This window comes from Aulonocara sp. 'chitande type north' Nkhata Bay, linkage group LG1, assembly GCF_057382095.1.
Source record: "Aulonocara sp. 'chitande type north' Nkhata Bay isolate Kocher_YH1m ecotype deep benthic linkage group LG1, A_spYH_male_GT1.1, whole genome shotgun sequence".
Lineage (NCBI taxonomy): Eukaryota > Metazoa > Chordata > Actinopteri > Cichliformes > Cichlidae > Aulonocara > Aulonocara sp. 'chitande type north' Nkhata Bay.
The window spans coordinates 18,332,802-18,352,129 of NC_141344.1; the positions used below are offsets into that span (position 1 = coordinate 18,332,802).

The 19,328-nt window shown below is 42.0% G+C and overlaps 1 protein-coding gene across 1 annotated transcript; it reads right to left on the bottom strand.

Annotated features, from left to right (window-relative positions):
- Positions 1 to 1,941: 1,941 nt before the first annotated feature.
- Positions 1,942 to 19,113, bottom strand: LOC147338933 (stereocilin). The gene is made up of 29 exons (XM_086297756.1): positions 19,014 to 19,113; positions 17,784 to 18,920; positions 17,286 to 17,310; positions 16,605 to 17,175; positions 14,585 to 15,463; positions 14,443 to 14,505; positions 14,232 to 14,357; positions 13,743 to 13,909; positions 13,476 to 13,662; positions 13,134 to 13,249; positions 11,531 to 11,663; positions 11,257 to 11,439; positions 10,856 to 10,894; positions 10,599 to 10,775; positions 10,278 to 10,427; positions 8,823 to 8,881; positions 8,542 to 8,665; positions 8,376 to 8,458; positions 8,133 to 8,268; positions 7,465 to 7,667; positions 5,623 to 5,713; positions 5,344 to 5,515; positions 5,038 to 5,207; positions 4,569 to 4,724; positions 3,944 to 4,086; positions 3,346 to 3,494; positions 3,006 to 3,103; positions 2,176 to 2,323; positions 1,942 to 2,030 (listed from the first exon to the last, which is right to left on the bottom strand). Exons 1-29 carry the CDS (start codon positions 19,111 to 19,113, stop codon positions 1,942 to 1,944), a joined length of 5,874 nt encoding a protein of 1,957 aa, XP_086153882.1.
- Between the last annotated feature and the right edge of the window lie 215 nt (positions 19,114 to 19,328).

Sequence of the window (19,328 nt, forward strand, 5' to 3'; positions counted from 1 at the left end):
GCATTTTTGTCCAGAGACGGTAAGCTGGGCACACTCAAAGGCCATATCCTGCGGTATTGAAGGATTCTTCCATCAAATATGCAGCATTTCATAAAATGAAATGAAATCCTGCTGTAGGGGGGGGGGGGGGGGAATCTTTTAAGCGCACTGAAAGCTCTATTTTCACTGACACAGTGCCCGTGTTATAGTGTGCAGTTGTGCCTTGCTACCTTTTGAGAAGCAGCCAGCATTCTGACAGGATTGAGAATCTATTATTATGCAGCTATAGTCGGGGTAATTAATAGGGGAAGAGAATCATGGTGGGCAGAGTCTGCAGGCTTCATCTCTGTCGTGGTCCCTGTGGTTTCCACTTCTTGTGCCTTCTGTGTTCCACTTTCTTTGTTATCATGTTTTCTTTCAGTCTTAATTCTCAGCGTTAGCTATTACCTATTTGTGGTGACAGCCTCTTTTACTTTGAAAGTTAGTTTTTTCATGTGACTTGTTTTTTTGGCTTTGTTTCCTGTTTTTTCAACTGAAAAGGCATATAGACATGATCAAAGTGAAGTTGAAACTGAACATCAGAATTGAGAAGAAAGCTTTGAATGTGGCGTGGTTGTTGGTGTCAGACAGGGTCGTCCGAGTATTTCAGAAACTGCTGATCTACTGGAATTTTTCCCACACACAAAATATCCAGCAGATCAGCAGTTCTTTGGGTGAAAAGGCCTTGTTGATGTAAGAGGTCAGAGGTCAGACTGCTTTGAGTTGATAGGAAGGCAACAGTAAAGCTTGATTTTGACTTCTGTGTGAAATCTACGCCCTAATTTATGTAGTAACCGAAAAACTCCTTTTACCCCTGCGCGCAACCTTCCACGCCATTCAGACTGTTGTGGAATGCCTTGACCCGACGTGTAGTTACATTTCTCAGGAGGTGCACGTCAGGTTACATAGAAGGTTGCGGTGTAGGGTTAAAATGAAGTTGCGGTTATGGCCTAAGTTATGACGTAGATCTGATGCGGAAGTATAATCCATGTGTAACTCAAATGAGTGCAGAAGAGCACACATTGGTTTCAGCAGCAGAAGACCACACCACATGCCAATCCTGTCAGCTAAGATGCGAAAACTAAGACTGCAAATTTACACCGGCTCACTGAAACTAGACAATAGAAGATGTGAAAAACATTGCCTGGTACAATGAGTACTGATTTCTGCTGCATTATTCAGATGGTAGGGTAAGAATTTGGAGTAAATAGCATGAACGCATTGAACGAATCTGCCTTGTGTCAACTGTTCAGGCTGCTGGTGACGCGGTAATGGTGTGGTGAAAATTTTCTTGGCTCACTTTAGGTTCCATAGTTCTAGCTGAGCATTGTGTAAACACCACAGGCTTACCCCTTTATGACTGCAGTTTATCCATCGTCTAATGGCTGCTTTGGGCCATGTCACAAAGCTCAAATCATCTCAAAGTGCTTTCTTGAACATGGCAAGAGTTCACTGTACTCAAATGGCCTCCACAGTGACCAGATCTCTATTCAGTAGAGCACATTTAGGATGTGATGAAACAGGAGATTCAGATCATGGATGTGCAACCAACAGATTTGCAGCAAGTCCAACCCAGTAGCAGCATACAGAGCCTAATAAATTGTCTGATGAGTGTATAGACCACGGTGTATTAATGAAATATCTCAAATTTCTGAAAGTCTTATCCTCTGTCAAACATTAATTATTGCAGCGAGATTGTTCTAACAAAAGAACATTACAGACAAAACACCTACATAAACTCATTTATATTCTGCCAAGCTGATAACCCGCATAAGAGAGAAACATGTGCAGCCAAGCACAATCAAGAGCAATGCAAGTTAAAGGAATAGCACGCAGACGAAACAGAACAGTTCAAATTATTTATTTGAAGTACAAATATGATGATACCAGGTCAAAGGGACAATTAAATGTTCTTCCAGTCTTTTAAATAAGTTGCCACAAGAAGAGGTGCAAAGCCAGTGAGCATAAAGTGAAGATGTCTTTGTTCAGGGCTGCTGGAGCCAAGTTTCTTCCTGTGGAAGAAGGAGAACAGAATACATCATGAACAAAAACACAAATCTTATTCAGTGCTTATCAGAAACAAGTATCATGCAGAGTGGCTTTAACAGACTAAATATGGGGGAGGTTATCAGTTGTATTGTTTCTAAAGACACCCGCCTCTCAGCTCCAGCAGAACATCTCCTTCGTATTGAGCTAATCCAACAGCATGTCTCTGTTCCTTGTCCAGCTCTGCCCACTGCTCCTCAGTGACAGCCCACGCCTGCTCCACACTCAACCATGACAACTGAACTGCACTAAACACCACCTGTCAGGCGCACACCCAACACAAAAAAATATATATTTTTCATTTCCAGGAATGCAGACATTACATGGCATCAGGTTTTCTTTGATTTGACATTTCTCAGTTATTTCCAGAGTTGCACATTTTTATGGCGAGTTCAGTAATTTGTATATAAATAAAATGTTATATTATGTGTATTACAGCAAAAAAAAACTATCCTGTTCTGTTTATCTGTCCAATTAAAAATCACAGACAAACCCTTTTGAGGCCCACTGTAATTTAGTGCATTATTTATGATATTTACTTATTTAATATTCATTTGATGAAAATCACAAGCTTAAAAAAATGTTTTTCATCATTTTCAAAAAGATAAAAGAGAATGACTGAATATGTAGTCATGTGAAAAAGAGAGAGCTCTTGGCTATGCATGTCCTTAAAATGATTGTCTCAGATACATAGATGTCTCCAGCTGTAAGCAAGGAAATCACTGCCCACCTGCTCTGCAGACCTTCTGTTTGCAGAGGGCACTCAATCAGAAGAGAGCTGACTTAAAGGGAAATGACCTAAGACTGCTTGCTTCACCAAGGGCCAGAATAAAAAACATAAGGATTATTTTAATCTGTGAATCATGCAAAGCTACTCTACTGGATCTAAGAATAAAATTATGGAGCTAAAAATCGGCTTTAAAACAAGTGATGAAACTCACTGCCATCTTTTTTGGTGATATCAGGGCGATAGCTTCAGGGGTGATTCCCCCCACTTGTTCTTGTAGCAGGGCTGACAGCACCATATCTGGCAGGCCCGCTGGACATAGAGGGAGAGAGAGAGAGAGGAGCGCTATAGTGAGATAATTAATGTTTCTCATGTCACATCACAGGAGGAGTGTAGAGAAACATTTCCTCTTACTTCCGAGCCTGTACCCTCAGGGATACTTTTAATTGTACCTATCCATCCAAGAGCTGTCATTTCCTCTTTAAAAAGAAACAATTTTTAAAAAAGTTAATCAAAAAGAGTTTACACCCAAGGGATATTATGCTCTACTATACCTGCCAACGTCCCAATTTCAGTGAAAACTTCTGGTCCCCAAGTATTAACTGGACCAAAGGCCTGTGGTCTGGACAAACAGCTTGTCAATGCCTCCATCTGCTGCTCTGTGCATGGCAGGGATGTCTCCCGCAGGAACACAACAGCCATACTGCAGTTTGGGGGGAAAGATTCAAGATTTTATTCCTCCTCTGAGGATAGAAAACGTTTTCACTGGCTTTGTTTTGCTCAGAATCGTGCTCCCGCCTGCTGTTGGTTAGCATCTGCTAGCAGGTTCATGTGATATCAGCTCTTTTATTCATAAAACCACAGCAGATAGTTTTGTTTTGCAGCAGGAGGGAGTTTCATTATGAGCTATTACTTTGACAGATTGTGAGAGTAGCATTATTTGACAGATATTTTTTTCCCCCATCATGTCAAACTAAGCTGATAGCTATGTTTGACATCTGTCAGTTTGTGATTGTTCCCGTACATATGCTGGATAATTTGTTTATAAAGTTGGATCGCTGTGTTTCCTCCTTCTTGCTTTTACATGTTTCTGTTGTAGCTAGAGCTAGAGCTAAGTGCATGTAGTGTGGGTAAGCAATTTATATCACTGACCTGAAGTTGTAGGGGCTCAGTTTTTTTATCTCAGAGGGATGCAGACCACAGATCAGATGGCCAAACGCTGCCAGATCAACAACTGTTAACTGCTCCACTTTAAGTTTGCGTTTCCGCAGCACATTCAAAATCACTGCTCTCATCTGAAAAGTCAGACAGAAACCACAAATTTTCATATTAATACACTCAAGTTTTGATTCTGCAACTTATTTTCATAAATTTGGGGGTCAAATTCAAAGGAAAAGCCTTCAACAATGGAGTCAGTGAATCTTATGCACTGGGTATGCTGACATGGTCTGCATACCCATGGTCTGAGTGACTATCTTTATCCCATAATGAAATAAATGATCCTGGTGGCAGACACTAAATCATTTGAAGACTTTGCAAAAGACATGAATCGGGCAATAGAGCCCAGAGTCTCTACATCTGAACCCATTTGCATCCCTATGGGAGATTTGGACTTTATTTTCAAACTTCAAAACACAGAAGAACCCGGTTCAAACCCTTCTTTAAAACTTCACATGCTTATAGATTCAGTGCCAACAGTTTAGGCTGGTTTTACTTTAATTTGTCACCCATCTGTTTTAGAGAATAAATGAATAAATAATTTTTTAAAATAGCTCACCTTTTTAGGGCTCCAGTCTGTCAGTGTGCCCAGATGTGCCAAAACACCTGGATTAGAGAGTTTAGTGTCTTGCAGGTCCTTCTCTCGCATTTCAGTCACCAGTGAGCCCAGCTCCAGCACCTGATCTTCACTCAGCTCTCTCACTGGACTCAACAACTGGATTGAATGGGTGTTTTTTTTTTTAGCTAAGACACAACAGTCTATTTTTTTTTCCTCTATATCTCACAATTATTTTAATTCTTTAGCACCTCTTATAGATTTTTGATCACACTTTTGGAACATATATTGCTACCACTTTTGTTTTAGATCCACCTCATGGGGTCAAAATCTAAACATGAAGGAGAGACAGAAGAGCCCCGCTCTGACAGACCCTGAAGCAATCTTAAGGGATGATATATACAGAGAAATATAAAGAGGAGGACAATTTGAGTGCTGTGGGGGATGGTCCTGTAAGTGGAGTTTAACTGACCTGTCTGAGTTTCACCCACAGTGACCGGCGCTGCTCTGAGCTCAGCAAAGAATCCTGACCAAACACCTCTACGCACTGTTTCAGTTCCTCCTGTGACATTCGGCTGAGCTGAGTGGATGTCCAAGCTGAAGGATATGTCCCTCTAATGTCTGCACAGCTTGGAACCGGCACTGCTCAAGAAAGAAAAAACCCACACATGCGGATTCAGTGAAAAGATGCTAAAAGGTGGCATTTATATGTTCTGGTTAACAGAGCTATGTAAAATGCGTTAAACAGAGCATGCACTTAAAGAAACATTTACTGAACTTTTTGCCCTCCGGCTCCGTGCTTTCACAATGCCCCGAATGAGGCTCTGAGTCTGCTGTCTCTGGCGATGCTGGTCAATACACTGGGTAATGCACACGCCACCAGTAATGCTGTCTTCCCAGCGCCTTTGACCCACCAGGACCTGCTCCACAGTGTCTTTATTCAGCACTGACTGTACAGCAGAAACCCTTATTATGAATTCCTGCAGGTCAAAATCTCTCCAAGAAAGCCAGTGAAAGTAAAATAAATGTAGTTATTTGAATGATTTTTGCTGCTTACCAGTGGAATGGAGTTAATCTGCTTCGTTGAGAGAGCAAACACCAGTCGACCCAAATGTTCTACATCTCCAATTTGCCACTTGGATGGCTCTCTGGAAAACAAGAATAGGTATTCATTACTGCTGCTTAAAGTGGGAAATCTCTTATTATCCTGGGTTGTGGAGCCGGGGTTTTATTAGTTCTTTGAAATTTAGGAGTTGTGTTTATTGTCTGGGATTTGATTTATATTCTTTTTTTAGAGTTTCGGGGTCTTAGTGATGTTTATCAAGTAAGTCTGTAAGTCTGTTCCTCTCATGTTCTGAGTATGTGTTCTGTTAGTATGTTTTGTTAGCTTAATGTTCCTGTCTCTGCATCCACAGAGGTTCAGTTATTATTTCTTACTTCCTGTTTTATTTTGTAAGTCGCTCTCTCCCTGCACTTTAATCATAATTAGTTTCATCTACATGTTGTTTCTCCAGCTGTGACTCTAGCCCTCAGTGTGTGTTTGAGTATATATAGTCCTGTCATTCCTTGGTTCTTCGTCTCAGTGTCTTTTTAACCAGTTATCAAGCCCTGTGTGATTCTCTTTGTGCCTTTGTGGATTTTGTATTGCTGTGTGGGACTTCTACACCCAGCCTCATTAAACGGCTGACAGTTGTTAAATCTTGCTCGTCTCCTGAGTTTACATTTGGGTCCTAATCCTCCGAATTGTGACAATCCACGTGTTAGTGCAGGAGCAGTGCTGGGATTTCCCAAATGGGCTTGTATTTTACACCATTATTCTACTCTCCACAAATGGATGTGGATTGTGTCTGAAAGACAAAGTTTGCAGGTCAGTGTAAGACGATTAGTATATTTTACTGTATTTTGGACCAAGAAGCTTTGTTTTGCAAATTGTTAAAAGTTGAGGCCACATAATGAGACCACTCATTTCATTTCACTCGGAATAATCCTCAGCTTGACAGACTGCAGACTGTATTTAACCATTAGTTATTATCTGTCTCTGTTTCTCTTCCACAGTGTCTTTTGTCTTGTCCCCCTCCCCTGCCCCCCAGCTATGTGTAACAGATGGCTGCACCTCCCTGAACCTGGTTCTGCTGGAGGTGTCTTCCTGTTAAAAGGGAGTTTTTCCTTCCCGCTGTCACCATGCGCTTGCTTAGAGGGCGTCGTCTCTGTATTAATGTAGGGTCGCTATAACACCACTTCAGGCGACTCTCGTTGTGATTTAGTGCTCTATGAACGAAACTGAATTGAATTGGAGGTGGTATTTTGTAACAGGTTATTATTGTATGTACTGGTTTCAGGGTCACTTGAGATCAGTTGGGGCTAAAATGTACAAAAATGATTCAGACAACCAAGCTGGTGCATTATTTGTGTGTGAAATATCCGATTTGCTACAGCACTGGGCAGCAGCACTATTGCGGTCCAGATTGAACTATCACATAAATTGCACTGATGTGCTGTACGATGTACAGACAGATATTTATGAGACTAGTGCCCAGTTACTTGCGATAGGTTAGGAGAAGAGAAAAGATGGAGTGAAACTAAAAGAGAGTGTGCTGATCCTGCAGTCGTGACCTTTATGTCAGTATATTTCAACTTATAAAAGATATGATAAATTTAAAAAATGATGTGGTGGGCTTGATTTCTTTACATATATTTTTACAGGCTTACATTTCATGACTTCCACAGTGCTGTTTGATATATTTTCGATTTAAGTTTTTCATGGTGTGACCTTTTTTTTCTAATTAATTCATTTTTCGGTGCTTATGCTGCTTGTTTGTGTAAATCCAAAATAATAATAATAACAATATTTAAATTCTTATCTTGAGGTGTTAAAACTCCTACACATGTGTTGCTTTACCCAAACAGTTCTTTCTGGGTGAGCAGAGCACTGATATCCCTCAGAGCCTCTTTAGGAAGGCAGAAATTTCTCATCTCCTCCAGCCGCAGAGCCACCGCTCGTCTGTCCACCAGAGCCAAACTGTCCCTGTCTAAGAAAGGCAGCAAAGGTCCGAGGGTATCCAGAGCGGTGCCATCAATCTGCCCCTCAGACAGAGAAGAGCCCTGCGGAGCACGACATACAGAGAGAGACGTCCCGGATTACCAGGATTTCACACTGAAATGACTTCACTTGTGTGAAAAGCTGCTGAGAGGATAAAGGTGGGTTATGTTCTGAAGCACTTTCTCCATCTGTTTTTCTCTAAATACTACAACCGCCTGCTTGAAAAGCCTGAACACACAAATGTTCTTTCTGCAAAATTAATGAGTTAAAACAAATCAAATACACGACACACAAACACTAACTGAAGCCCTGATTTAACTCATCGAGAAAATGCTCTTCTTCTTTTCGGTTTGCTCTGAATTCTCATTATAATGGTTTAGAATTTTATTACTTTGGGAATTTGCAGAATTTGGTATTTGAGCTTGATAAAGTTTACTTCCTACAGCAACAGAGAGTCTAAAATGTGCTAAAACATGTGTTAACTTGTGCCCATCTTGCATGATAAGCTGTTATTTTGGGTGTTTTACCAGCTCAGTTAAGGCCTTCTCGGCTAAATTGGTCTGTTTATAATGTGGCAGTCTGAGAAAATCAGCAAACTGTGCTTGAACGTGGTCCAAAATGGCTCTGAGGGATGTATTAGAGAGTCTCTCTATCATGGTCACCCTGGAAAAGAGCAGAGCATGGGTGTAAATGCAGTCACCCGAGAGAAACAGTAAAACATTTATTCAGAAAAAAAGAGTAAAATACAAATATAAGGAGGTGATATTTACGGCAATGTTGCAGAAAACGCAGAACTCAAAATATTGAGGTCGAGTTTAGGTTGTCTTCTCAGTTCCTCTATGATACATTTTCGCTGGTGGCATATCTGAACTTGTTAGTACAGGGAAAAAATGCATTTTCATGGAAACATAAATTTTTATGGCTCACATTCCTCACCAGAGCAGGTCTTGTGCCTCCAGGCAGCTCACTAACAAACTGAAGCAGCTCTACAAAATCTGTATCATTGGTCCAGAGCTTCAGAAAGTCACAGCTCATTCCACCAGCGATATGACCCAGATCTCTATGAGTGAGAAAGAAGTCATTATTTAGACTGTCTTCTAAGCGGATGTCTGACTGAAAATGAAACTTCAGATGTTTCTGTTGTGTTTTTATTTTAGCTTGCAATCAAAATATTAAATGAATTATTAAATCAGTGCTTTGGCTGGGGTGAAACCTACCTCACTGACTTGCTGGTAATGTTTAGAAATTCATGGATCTTACTGAATAGAAACTGAGTCTGTAAAGAAAAGGAACAGCACGAGTCAGCATTTTGACTGTGCGTTTCTTTAAAATCAAGAAAGAAACTCAAACCAGTTTCCAGATATTACAATAAGGCAAGTTTTTTTAGCCCCAACAGGAAAATAAAAATCAATTCCCTAAACGGTGATGAACAATTGGTCCCTTATATACTTTAGTATTGCCATTTGTACACATAACATAATTTATGGACATCTATAGTTTGACTTCTTTACATGTGTGAATTGGATGGGTTGTTACAGACGTTTGCTGAAAATGTCACATCAATAGAACCTCTAGAAATATACTTAGAAAATTGGTGTTCAATTTTTATTTTAGCCACTCTATATGCACACACACTGGTTGGAGGATATTTATCAGCAGACGCTGGTTAACCAGAGATATCATCTGTATATTGTACAATATGAAAATCATATTGCAGGTTAGTTCAGAAATAGTGTCATCACGTTGTTTAACCAGAAACGTGACTTCAGCTCAGTTGCCATTCTATCCTTTTTTTTCCATGTAGCACGTCATAATAGAAGGAGACTGTATATGACACTCAGTCCTTCACGATAGTTTCCTCCTTCATGTGAGACTGACTAATATGAGCACAGATGCTCTGCCTCCTGTTGATGGTATTTTTCTCCACTACAGCTAAGGGCAACTGTAAACATGGCAAAGTAAAAGAGAAATTATGCTACCAGCTTAGAGGAAATGTGAATTGGAGCAAACAGCCAGCAGTATGTGTAGAACAGTCAAGATTTTATCACTGTAGATTCACTTTAATCTGTGATCCTCATAATAAACCAGCATAAACAACCACACTCTGCTGGCATCAGCCCCAGAAATCATAAATGTCTCTATACTATATATATGCAGCAGTATTGGTTTTAGGTGAAATTTAAGATCACTTTGACAAGTGTTTAATTCATAATGCTCATATAAACATTTAGTACTGTTTTTAAGAGGAAATTTAAGGTTTAACACTGACCCAATGATCAGTCCAATTACTGCACATATCAGGGAAGATAATGAGAGAAAAGGAACTTCATTTGTTTGACTGAAGTCTTGTTGGGCTGAGAATAGGTGGTGAAAGCAGGCTAAAACAATTTTGGCTGTGACAAAACCCCTTTAAGGTAGCCAATTATTAATTCATGCTGTACTCCTCCACATCATTGTACAACATCCAAACTAATTAGCTTGATGGCAGCTGATGTGAATGGAGTATTAATATCCTGAAAGGGCCTCCTGAAGCATATCCTATGAGTTGCAGATTAATGGGGGCGAAAACTGAAGCTGCAAACAGTTTCTTCTTTTGTAAAAGAGCTATTGTTGTTATATGAATGTGATGTTAAACAGCACGCAAAAAAAGGGATTAAAGTAAAAGGGTGCACCTGGTGTGGCGACCAGTCTATGTCCCTGTACACGCTGATGCTTCTTGAAATGATTTCAGCACTCATGGTCTGCATCAGCTCCCTCAGAGGGACAAATGGTAAAAGACAGTTTAGCTGCAGAGTGGTGTTCCTTGTGTCTCTGTGCAGAGCCTGCTGAAACAGAACCACAATAAGAAATGTGAATTTATGCTTTATTGAATCTAATTTGTCACAACCTGCTCAAATGTCTTTTTTACTCAATGCAGCACCAGAGGGGAAATAATAAACCATAAGATTTGAAAAGTGAGAAGAAGCAGAGGAGAAGAAACAAAGCTCCGTCACCTCCTGCATTGCATTGTATAGCATGGCTCTATGGCCAGGCTTAAGCTCAGTTAGCAATGTTCTCCAGCACTGGCAGTGGACAGCTTCACTGATCTCAGCCCACTGGAGGTCTCTGAGCACAGCAGGGGAGAGACCGGAGTGTAACGGCTTCAGTCGGCACAGTTTTTCCATGGTGAGCTGGCGGGAGGAGAAAAACTCAGAGGTGAGAGTGCAGCTGGACGGAATTCAGCACAAATATTTTTAAAATTTTCACTTACGTTGGTGTCCTTCAAAATCTTGGATAACATTTTAAATGCCTGCAAAGAGCATTAAAAAATAAGTCTGCCAACAAGACACCCACATTTTAAGAAAGTTCACACAGGACACATATTTCATCTCTGTTTATTCCCTGCTTTTCATTAGTTATATGCAAATTAATAGTAGACTTACATTTATGCCAAAAATCCCTGGCATTACATATTTCAGTAAAGGTTAGCATTTCATTTCTCTGAAAAGGGGGGGTCCACTGCTACACGCTTCACATCACCTTATAAAAACAACTAGAAGTTGTCCTGACAAATCGGAAACTTTGTCGAAATGCAACTCAAATTTATACATTTACAGTGACACTTGGGGAGGAAGAAGATAAGCATGACAAGAGAAATAATTCCCTGCTGACCTGTGCTGGGGAATATGTGTGTAATCCTGGCTGTGACAGGACTTCCAGCAGTTGATCTGAGGGGAGTGACAGCAGAAAAGAAGCTCCCAACTGGGGAAGCAGACCACTGAGAGCAGACAGCTCCAGAGGAGCCATGCTGCTGACATTCAGGGTCTGAACTGCTGGTATTAACCAAGAAGACAGCTATTCATAAGACACAGTGAAACAGAGTTAGTCAGACATGCCATGAAAACATACTTGAGACTGTAACCTGAAGTTGTCCCATGCCCCTCACCCTGCCACCGGCACTGACAAAGCCCTTGGATATGCACTGAGACAGCTGCTGCCAGAGAGCAGAGGCTACAGCAGAGTCCTGAAGATATGAGCCCAAGTCGGATGGATCCATGTAGCACGCAAGGACTCCTAATCTGCAAAAGGCACTCATTCACTTTTCTGATCACTTGATTTAACATTAAGTTCAATGGCATAATGCTTTTTGTAATAGACTTCAAAATGAAGGGTTCAATTATGAAATAAATCACAGCTAAATACAGAGATCCTTACAGAATGAATAAACTACAGCACAATAAAGATAACATATGTTGCATTGCGTCTGATTAAAATGAGATTCACTATTGTTATTAATCATCATCAGCTTGACTTTCTGGGAAAAAAGAAAATTGCTGTGGGCCCTCTAAGCTACAACTATGGACCCCAGATTCATGTTAACTTCCTTTGCAAAAACAATACCAAAGAAATATTATTGTGCAAAAGTCTTTAAACATACCTAATTTCTTTACAGTTGGCACAGGAAATTGGAAATAGGGGCATCAGTTTATTTAAGCATGAGTAAACGAATGAAAATACAATAAAAAAAGTTTTTTAAAGTTTTCACGAGCTTGAAAGTCCGTTCATGTTAGTCAAGTTTTATTGTCAGTTCTCTAAGTAGTCTTTGGGAGTAGTTCTCCAGGCTTCTTGAAGGACATTCAAAGCTCTTTTTTGGATTTTGGCTGCATTTTGTTTTGTGCTCTGTTAATATGACCCCACACTGCTTCAGTCATGTTGACTGCTTCAGTCTGGGGAGGCCAATCCATGACTGATAGTGATCCATTGTGTGTTTTTTTCCATTTGCTTTTACTGAACTAACAGTGTGTATGGGATTGTTGTCATTCTGGAAAAAAAAATAACAATAACATTTAAAAATGCCAATCAGATGCTTTCTATATGCTATTTGATGGTGGATAAAAATTAGATGTTAGTTTTTATATTTCCATCAGTTTTGACAGGATCTTCATCACCACTGGCTGGAACGCAGCCCAAACCATGACAGAGCCTCCACCGTGTTTTACAGATGGCTTCAGACTATCTCTCCTAACCTCCTCTGTACATAGTGATGAGGATTTCAACATGTTGCCACTCATTTTCAGTCCAGTCCTTGAGGCATACCTCTGCCTTTTCTCCCTTTTTCCCTTTTCTTAAGAATGGCAGTCACCCTTCCACTGAGTCTAATTCTGATGAGGTTTCGGTGAACAGCAGACGGATCAGCTGACGGACCATGCTTGTCAAACTGTATTATCTTTTGTTTTCTTCAAAGATTCAACTACAAAATGGGAATAAATTATATGTTTTTGCAGCACCTAAACAGGTATATCTGAGTGACTCACAGGCTGGTGTTAAGTGGTTGATCACATACAGAACTGGTCTGAAAATGAGTGAAAAAGCAGCCAATGTCCAAAGAAAAAGAAAAACTATTGCTCTATTGGTCTAGACTACTCAGAAATTTTGAAAGAAAGTCTGACTCCTCGGAAGCAAAATTTAAAGAAATGGTGGCTCAAGACTTTTGCACAATACTCTAGACATGGATAAGTTTGGATAAGTTTAAGGTATCTGGATCCCACCTCATTATGTTGTCACCAGTCACATTTATCTTCCTACTGAAGAGGGTCCGCAGCACATGGCGCCCCCTTACTCCATCCAGACTGCCATTGCCAAGTAACTCCACCAAAGGAGCAAGCTGACCGAGAGGATTACAATGACGAAAAAAGCATGCAGAGTGAAAAGAAAGTTTCATGGTGGTAAAGTAGGTCTTTAATAGTGGCGGTGGAGAACACTTTTCTCTAAAACCTCACATACGTGTTGGTATTGGTTGGTGTATGGAAGCATTTATTCATGTAGGTATTCATTAATGAAAAGAGATAAAGTCATGTAAGAATATGTCAATCAGAGAAATGCCCTCAAACCTGCTGTGATGTCAGCTGCTGAAAATGACTGACTGGGAGGTAAGGCAGAAGTGGGAGGATGGAGCTGAGAAAGTATGGTGGCCATGTAGGGACATCACCCACCACGCTAGACTGCAGGAGTCTTTTTACAAAGGCCTTTTTCTGCAGGGACTTCATCCCCGAGCTGTGGTCACGGATGGCTGTCAATCTGAAGAGCATTGCAGAAGCTGTTAGTGTCACATTGAGAAGTTTTACATTAACTATGACCACGTTTGGCCCACAACTCACACGCTGTCATTGACGATGAGGGAGGCTGGGAAGCTCATTATGTCAGAGACAGACATAAAGGGAATGAACTGAGAAAGGTCCACAAACAGCTCTGGGGTCACTCGCGGGAACTTGTGGATGAAAGCTGCTGTCATTGTTTCCATGGCCTGCAACTCTTTTTGAGAGGCCTGACAGAGAAAACAAAACGCCGGACAGGAATGGACGTGGATTCAATTTGGCACTCTTTAACTATGCATGGACCATGACGTGAATCCAAATAAAGCAGAAGCAACACAGTGCAACCTACTGTAATAACCACCAATCAAAAGAAATGCATATGAAAGAAAACACATTACAATTCTTCTCCATCTCCTTACTCTGTGATGAATGGTTTTACTGAGTGAAATCAACAAGGGCTCATTTATGTGTATTTATCCAGCTAATTAGCTTCTTACACAGAGGAAGCTTTAGTAATAAACATATTTAAGTACAAAAAGTTGAAGAACAAACCTGGCTGGTTTCAACCTGAAGCTGATCCCAGCTTCGATGCATGTGGGAGAGAAATCTCTTGACTGCATCCTTCTCAGCCGACATCACTAGAGTACGAATGCTGTCTCTTGGCATCTGGAGGTACTCCTGGTGGGCGATTCAGTTGAATGTAACTCTCAGTGTGTCTATGTGTGAGGTGTTATATGTGGGTAAATCTGCACACGCTCAGTACCTGCAGCAGAACCTTGAGAGCAGATGAGTTGTCATCACGCTGGATGAGGTCCCAGAGGACAGGCTGATGTAACAGGAGTAACAGGTTATTTACTTATTGTGTGTCTGTTAAACAAATATGTCTGTTAGTAACTGCATCTTACACTGAAGCAGCTCAGCAGGTCCTCCTTTAGTGTGGCATTCTGCTCTCTGCGTAGGAACACTCCCACAGTGTGGAGAACGCTTGTGGAGGCTTCCGGCCGCAGTGCGGACCAGGATGTGTTGTCGATGAGACTGGAGAGGAGAATAGCCTGACCCAGACCCTGCCTTGCCTCTCTTTCTCCCTCATCCAGCCCCGAAGAGAGACCCACCATAAAATCTAAGACTCGCAGCACATATCCCAGCGCCACTAAAAAACCCTCACGCTCTCCCATCTCGACCTCACACACGCTCAGCTTGTGCAGGACATCCATCAGCAGTGGTGCCGGGTCCACGCACAGCTGTGATGTGTCAAAGTCATAAGGTGCTGGAAGCATGTCAAAAAACCTCTGGAGGAAGCACTTCCTGTCTTCCTGTTCAGCCAGCAGATCAGCACAGATATCAGCAAACTGAGGGTTTGTTCTTAAAAGCTGATAGTAGAGTGTGGCATTCAGACAAATGTACTCTCTCAGTCCACGTGTCTGCACACAGAGCTCCAGGAGGGTGAAGTTAGTGAAATGTTGCACAGGCCACTCTCTGTACTGACAAGTCTTCAAAGTGGTGTCATCATGGGAGACATTGTGTATTTTGGAACAGTATGCTGCAGCCCACCTGCCCTCTGGCAAGGACTGGTGCGAGTCAGTGCCACACAGAGATGAGATCAGGACTGAGTTGTTGGGTAGAAAGCAGTGTCTGAAAGCCTGAGCACTGAGAGACCTGCCGCCCAACTGAGCCAGACAGTTCTCACTGAGTCCTGTATTCCACATTGACTCATCTGAAAGCTGCACACACAGCTCATCTATGCTCGTCTGGTTAAAAAAATGATAGTCCTTTGTCACTGCAGCCTGAAACAGCACAAAATAAATTAGTCAACCCACAGAATATTCAGTTCTTTATTAAGAATCTTGTTTTGACTTAACTCTGGAAACAAAAGATTTAATTGCACATAAACAACAAATATTAAATGTATTAATTAAACAAACGATATTAACAAAAGTTTGTATTCTAACTGTGAAAACCATTAGGACACCCAACCCCCTAATAGCTAGTGTTACCCCCTTTGTTAGAAATAGCATCAGTGATGCTTCTTGTAGCCGTCCATCAGTCTCTGACATGGTCTGAGGAAGGTTTCCTCCAATCCAGCAGAATTCCTTCAGCTGTGAGATTTTTGAGGAATTATTTGCATGTACAGCCCATTATCCCAGAAGTCCTAGTCTTTGTTCTCTCTGGCCTCTCCCATGCAAATTAAACATGTGCAGTCTGATTTCTGATTGTAGAGGCATGCATTTTACATCAGAAGTTGCAACAGCCTGAAGACATTGTTTTGGAGACTTCTTTTAGCATCTTGCACTCTGCTCTCGGGGTGAACTTGCTCAGACAGCCAGACCTGTGTCAATGTCCTCCACTTGTAGACTATTTTTGGGAAGGAATCGCTGACCTCAAATTCTTTTGAGATCTTTCCAAATCCCTTCCCAAACTCATAAGCTGCTGCAATCTTCTATCTGAAGACCTGAGACAGCTCTTTTGATCTCATGATAGTGTTCACTCTCACTTCAATGGTCAGGAGCACACCAAACTCAGCGTCTTAGGTTTAAACAGGGCAAGCCTCCTTTAAAATGCTGAGTAAGGATGTTTTAATCATGTGCGACTGATGTGATTCGCCTGTGAGCGAATCCTTGGCCATTTTTAATGTGAATTAATGCAGCGGTGTCCTAACTCAAGTATTGCATTTTACATTAAAATGTGTTTTCTTCAGTTATAATTGTTTCGTTTTATCATTAGAACCTCCCACTATTGTTAAAATGAATATTAAATTTCCATATGACCAAACATGCTTGCAGGCTTTCACAGCATGTCCTAATTTTTTCACATGACTGTATGCTAAGATTTAAAAAAAAAGGCAACCAAAACTCAAATTTGTATTCCTTGCTAAGCTGAATTCCAAGAAGACACTTGTGCTCACTCATCTAAAAAGTAATCCATTACCTGATGTGCTCTCTGCAGCCAGAAAGATGAGTTGGCACACACTGTATTGTTAAATTCATGGGCAAAGAACTCGCTGCAGACATGGACCCAGAGGAAGTCCTCCTCTGCAGCAGACAGGTACCAGGCTGCATCAGAGCACGTAGCATGCAGGTCGAGCTCCATCTGATCCATTGCAGGGTTAACTGACCCATTCTCACCTTCAAACAGTTTACAATAGAGGAATACAGTGAAGTTAGAGACGCCGGTCAAGCCTGGGATGGATTCATTACATGCGGCCTCCAGGATTTCTGTAGAGGTGGAGTACTCCATCTCCTTCTGCTGACCGGTGCTCTCTTTAGTCTCCGTTTGTGACTGGCTGTTAAGTGCAGTTAATGGTTCAATGTGAAGCTTTATGTTGGAGGCTTTACGTGCAGCGGGAGTGGCTTTTGGGGTTGACTGAGCTGGTGATTTTGGTGATCTTGGCTCATCTCCTTCAGTGGAAGGGCAGGACAGGAATGGGAGGGAGCTCGGGAGGCCCCGGGAGCTTACACCCAAAGCTTGAGTGTTCCACATCACGTTGTGCCTTATTCCCCTACAAATCCACAGACAGAACAATGTCTGTTTTGTTTTGCTAGATATTTAATGCAAAATATATCAAATTAAATCAAAAATGTAGTCATTTATATTTCTAATATAGCTTACCATAAGATGAGCTGTCGTAGGTCGCCTTCAAGAAGACCGATAAGAAAGGAAATATTATTTGGAAATCAAAGTGAATAAGCAGTGGAAAAGCAGCTGGAAGCTTCTGCAGTACACAACCATGGATGATGTAACACTGCAGCTCGGCTAACAATGCCCAACATATAAAGTTACTGACATCAATGGGAGGATTAACAGATGCCCTCACTGGCCAGGATGATTATAGCGTTTTTAAAGCAGTGTCATTCACTGTCACCGTCCTCTCCCTGGGGGGTTTCTCTGGGTTAAAATTGTTTTCTGAACGAGCACTTTTTATGGAAACTACAGGAAGAGGGTGTGTGACCTTATTTAATTATGAAATTATGAAAAGATTCTGATGTTAGTTTGTGTTTAAATGCAAAAAACAAAGATTTCTAACCACATCAGATAAATTTAACTCCTGTTTTTTATTTCTTCTAATTGTGAGAACAACTTTAGACCAAATCTCATATAAATACTCACCAGCGGAGCACCGGCTCCGGGTTTTGGGCTGTGGCATATCCACCAGGCTGCTGACGTCATCAAGCAGCGCCATTGTGACTCTTGATACTTTCTCCCTCAGGTTGCCATAGACAGAACTGCCCACCCTGTGCAGGAGGCCCCTCCTCAGCCCATCCAAACTCTGCACGAGAGCTAAATTTTTCTGTGCCAAATTGCCTCCTCGCTCGCCTCCACCCGAACGTGACAAAGCCTGCAGCAGCAAGCTTTGCATGGAGTTTGCCTCCGTCTCGGTGGCTACCATTTCATCCACGGATGTATTTCCGTACAACCCATTCTGTCTCATGGCCTCAGGGGGCAAGCTGAAGGGCTTTAAACGTCCGAATGCATTCGAGCCCTTGCTGTGTTCAGCAGCTTCCCCTGCTGGGTGCAAACTAACCACAGGCTTCCAGCTGCGTGTTTCTAGGAACTGCAGCAGCTGCTGAAGCCAGCTGACACTAAAGGCACAGTCAGTGCGACCCTTCAGTGCACAGATGAAGCTTTGTAGGCCTGCACTGGCCTGACCGTAGGTCCCGCTGACGAGAGCCTGAAGAGCAGCTTCCAGCACAGCACTCACTGTCCTCCAGTTTTGAGCTATGAAAGTCAAGAAGGGCCTGTGAGACTGACGCTCTGATAGAGTGATGAGGCTCTGCAGCAGGCCTAGGAGCCAGTCCCAGTGTGGGCTACCTCTGAGGGACAGAAACCAGTCCTGCACTCTAACGCTGGGCCGGGGTGGTACCCGGCCGTTCCACTGATTCTGGGCAGCGTTTCCTTCAGACTGCAGGAAATAATGCAGCACTTTCTCCCAAAGCTGCTCCTCGTCTGGCTCTGCCGGCTCCTCCTCCAACTCAGCACCCATCTCCTGAAGGTACATGGAGATGTTGTAGAGGAAGCCAGAGAGACGATGTCTGTTAATTGGCTTGTTTAAAGAAGGCATATTCCTGCTGGGAAGTAGACCAAGCGTTTTTAAGCCCCCCACGATATTCCTCATCCAAGTGGGCACAGACTGATCCTTGGTGTTTGTCTCAGTGGGAGCTCTCTGTGGATTTGCACCACCTCCTTTACTCCACTCTGAAATGATCTCCTTCAGAATGGCATATTTCTGGTCTTCCTTGCCACCTCCTATAAAATAGCATCAGAGATTGTGTAATAAACAGATAGTAACCAAATACATAAAAAAGTGGATTTGGTAGCATGTTTTGGTGGCCTACTCACCTGTCTTCTCAGGTGCTCCTTGTCTGAGTAAAACAGCACAAACTATGATGCTTGTGAATTTAAGAGCAGCCACCTCCGACCCTTTCATAGCCATCTTCATCTCGTGCCAGCCCACACCGCGACTCGTTGGTGTCACATGTTGCTCTATAGACTGAGTCTGCTATTGATTTCACAAAACCCTCATTGAAATGCTTTTTCATTTTAGGTGATGGGGTTGGACTTAAGGAGTAAAGTGTCTCAGTGGAAAGGGGATATTAAACCTTAATGCCTGGCTACCACATCACCTTACCATCATGGCTGCTAAAACAAGTATCA

Excerpts from the sequence above, each read along its gene's own strand:
- LOC147338933 (XM_086297756.1), bottom strand. The coding sequence starts at position 19,113 with ATGAAGATGGCTATGAAAGGGTCGGAGGTGGCTGCTCTTAAATTCACA. Across the intron at positions 14,358-14,442 it reads CTCTCAAGGTTCTGCTGCAG|GAGTACCTCCAGATGCCAAG; the intron begins GTACTGAGCGTG and ends ATCGCCCACCAG. Across the intron at positions 5,208-5,343 it reads ACGGAGCCGGAGGGCAAAAA|TGCCGGTTCCAAGCTGTGCA; the intron begins GTTCAGTAAATG and ends TTTCTTGAGCAG.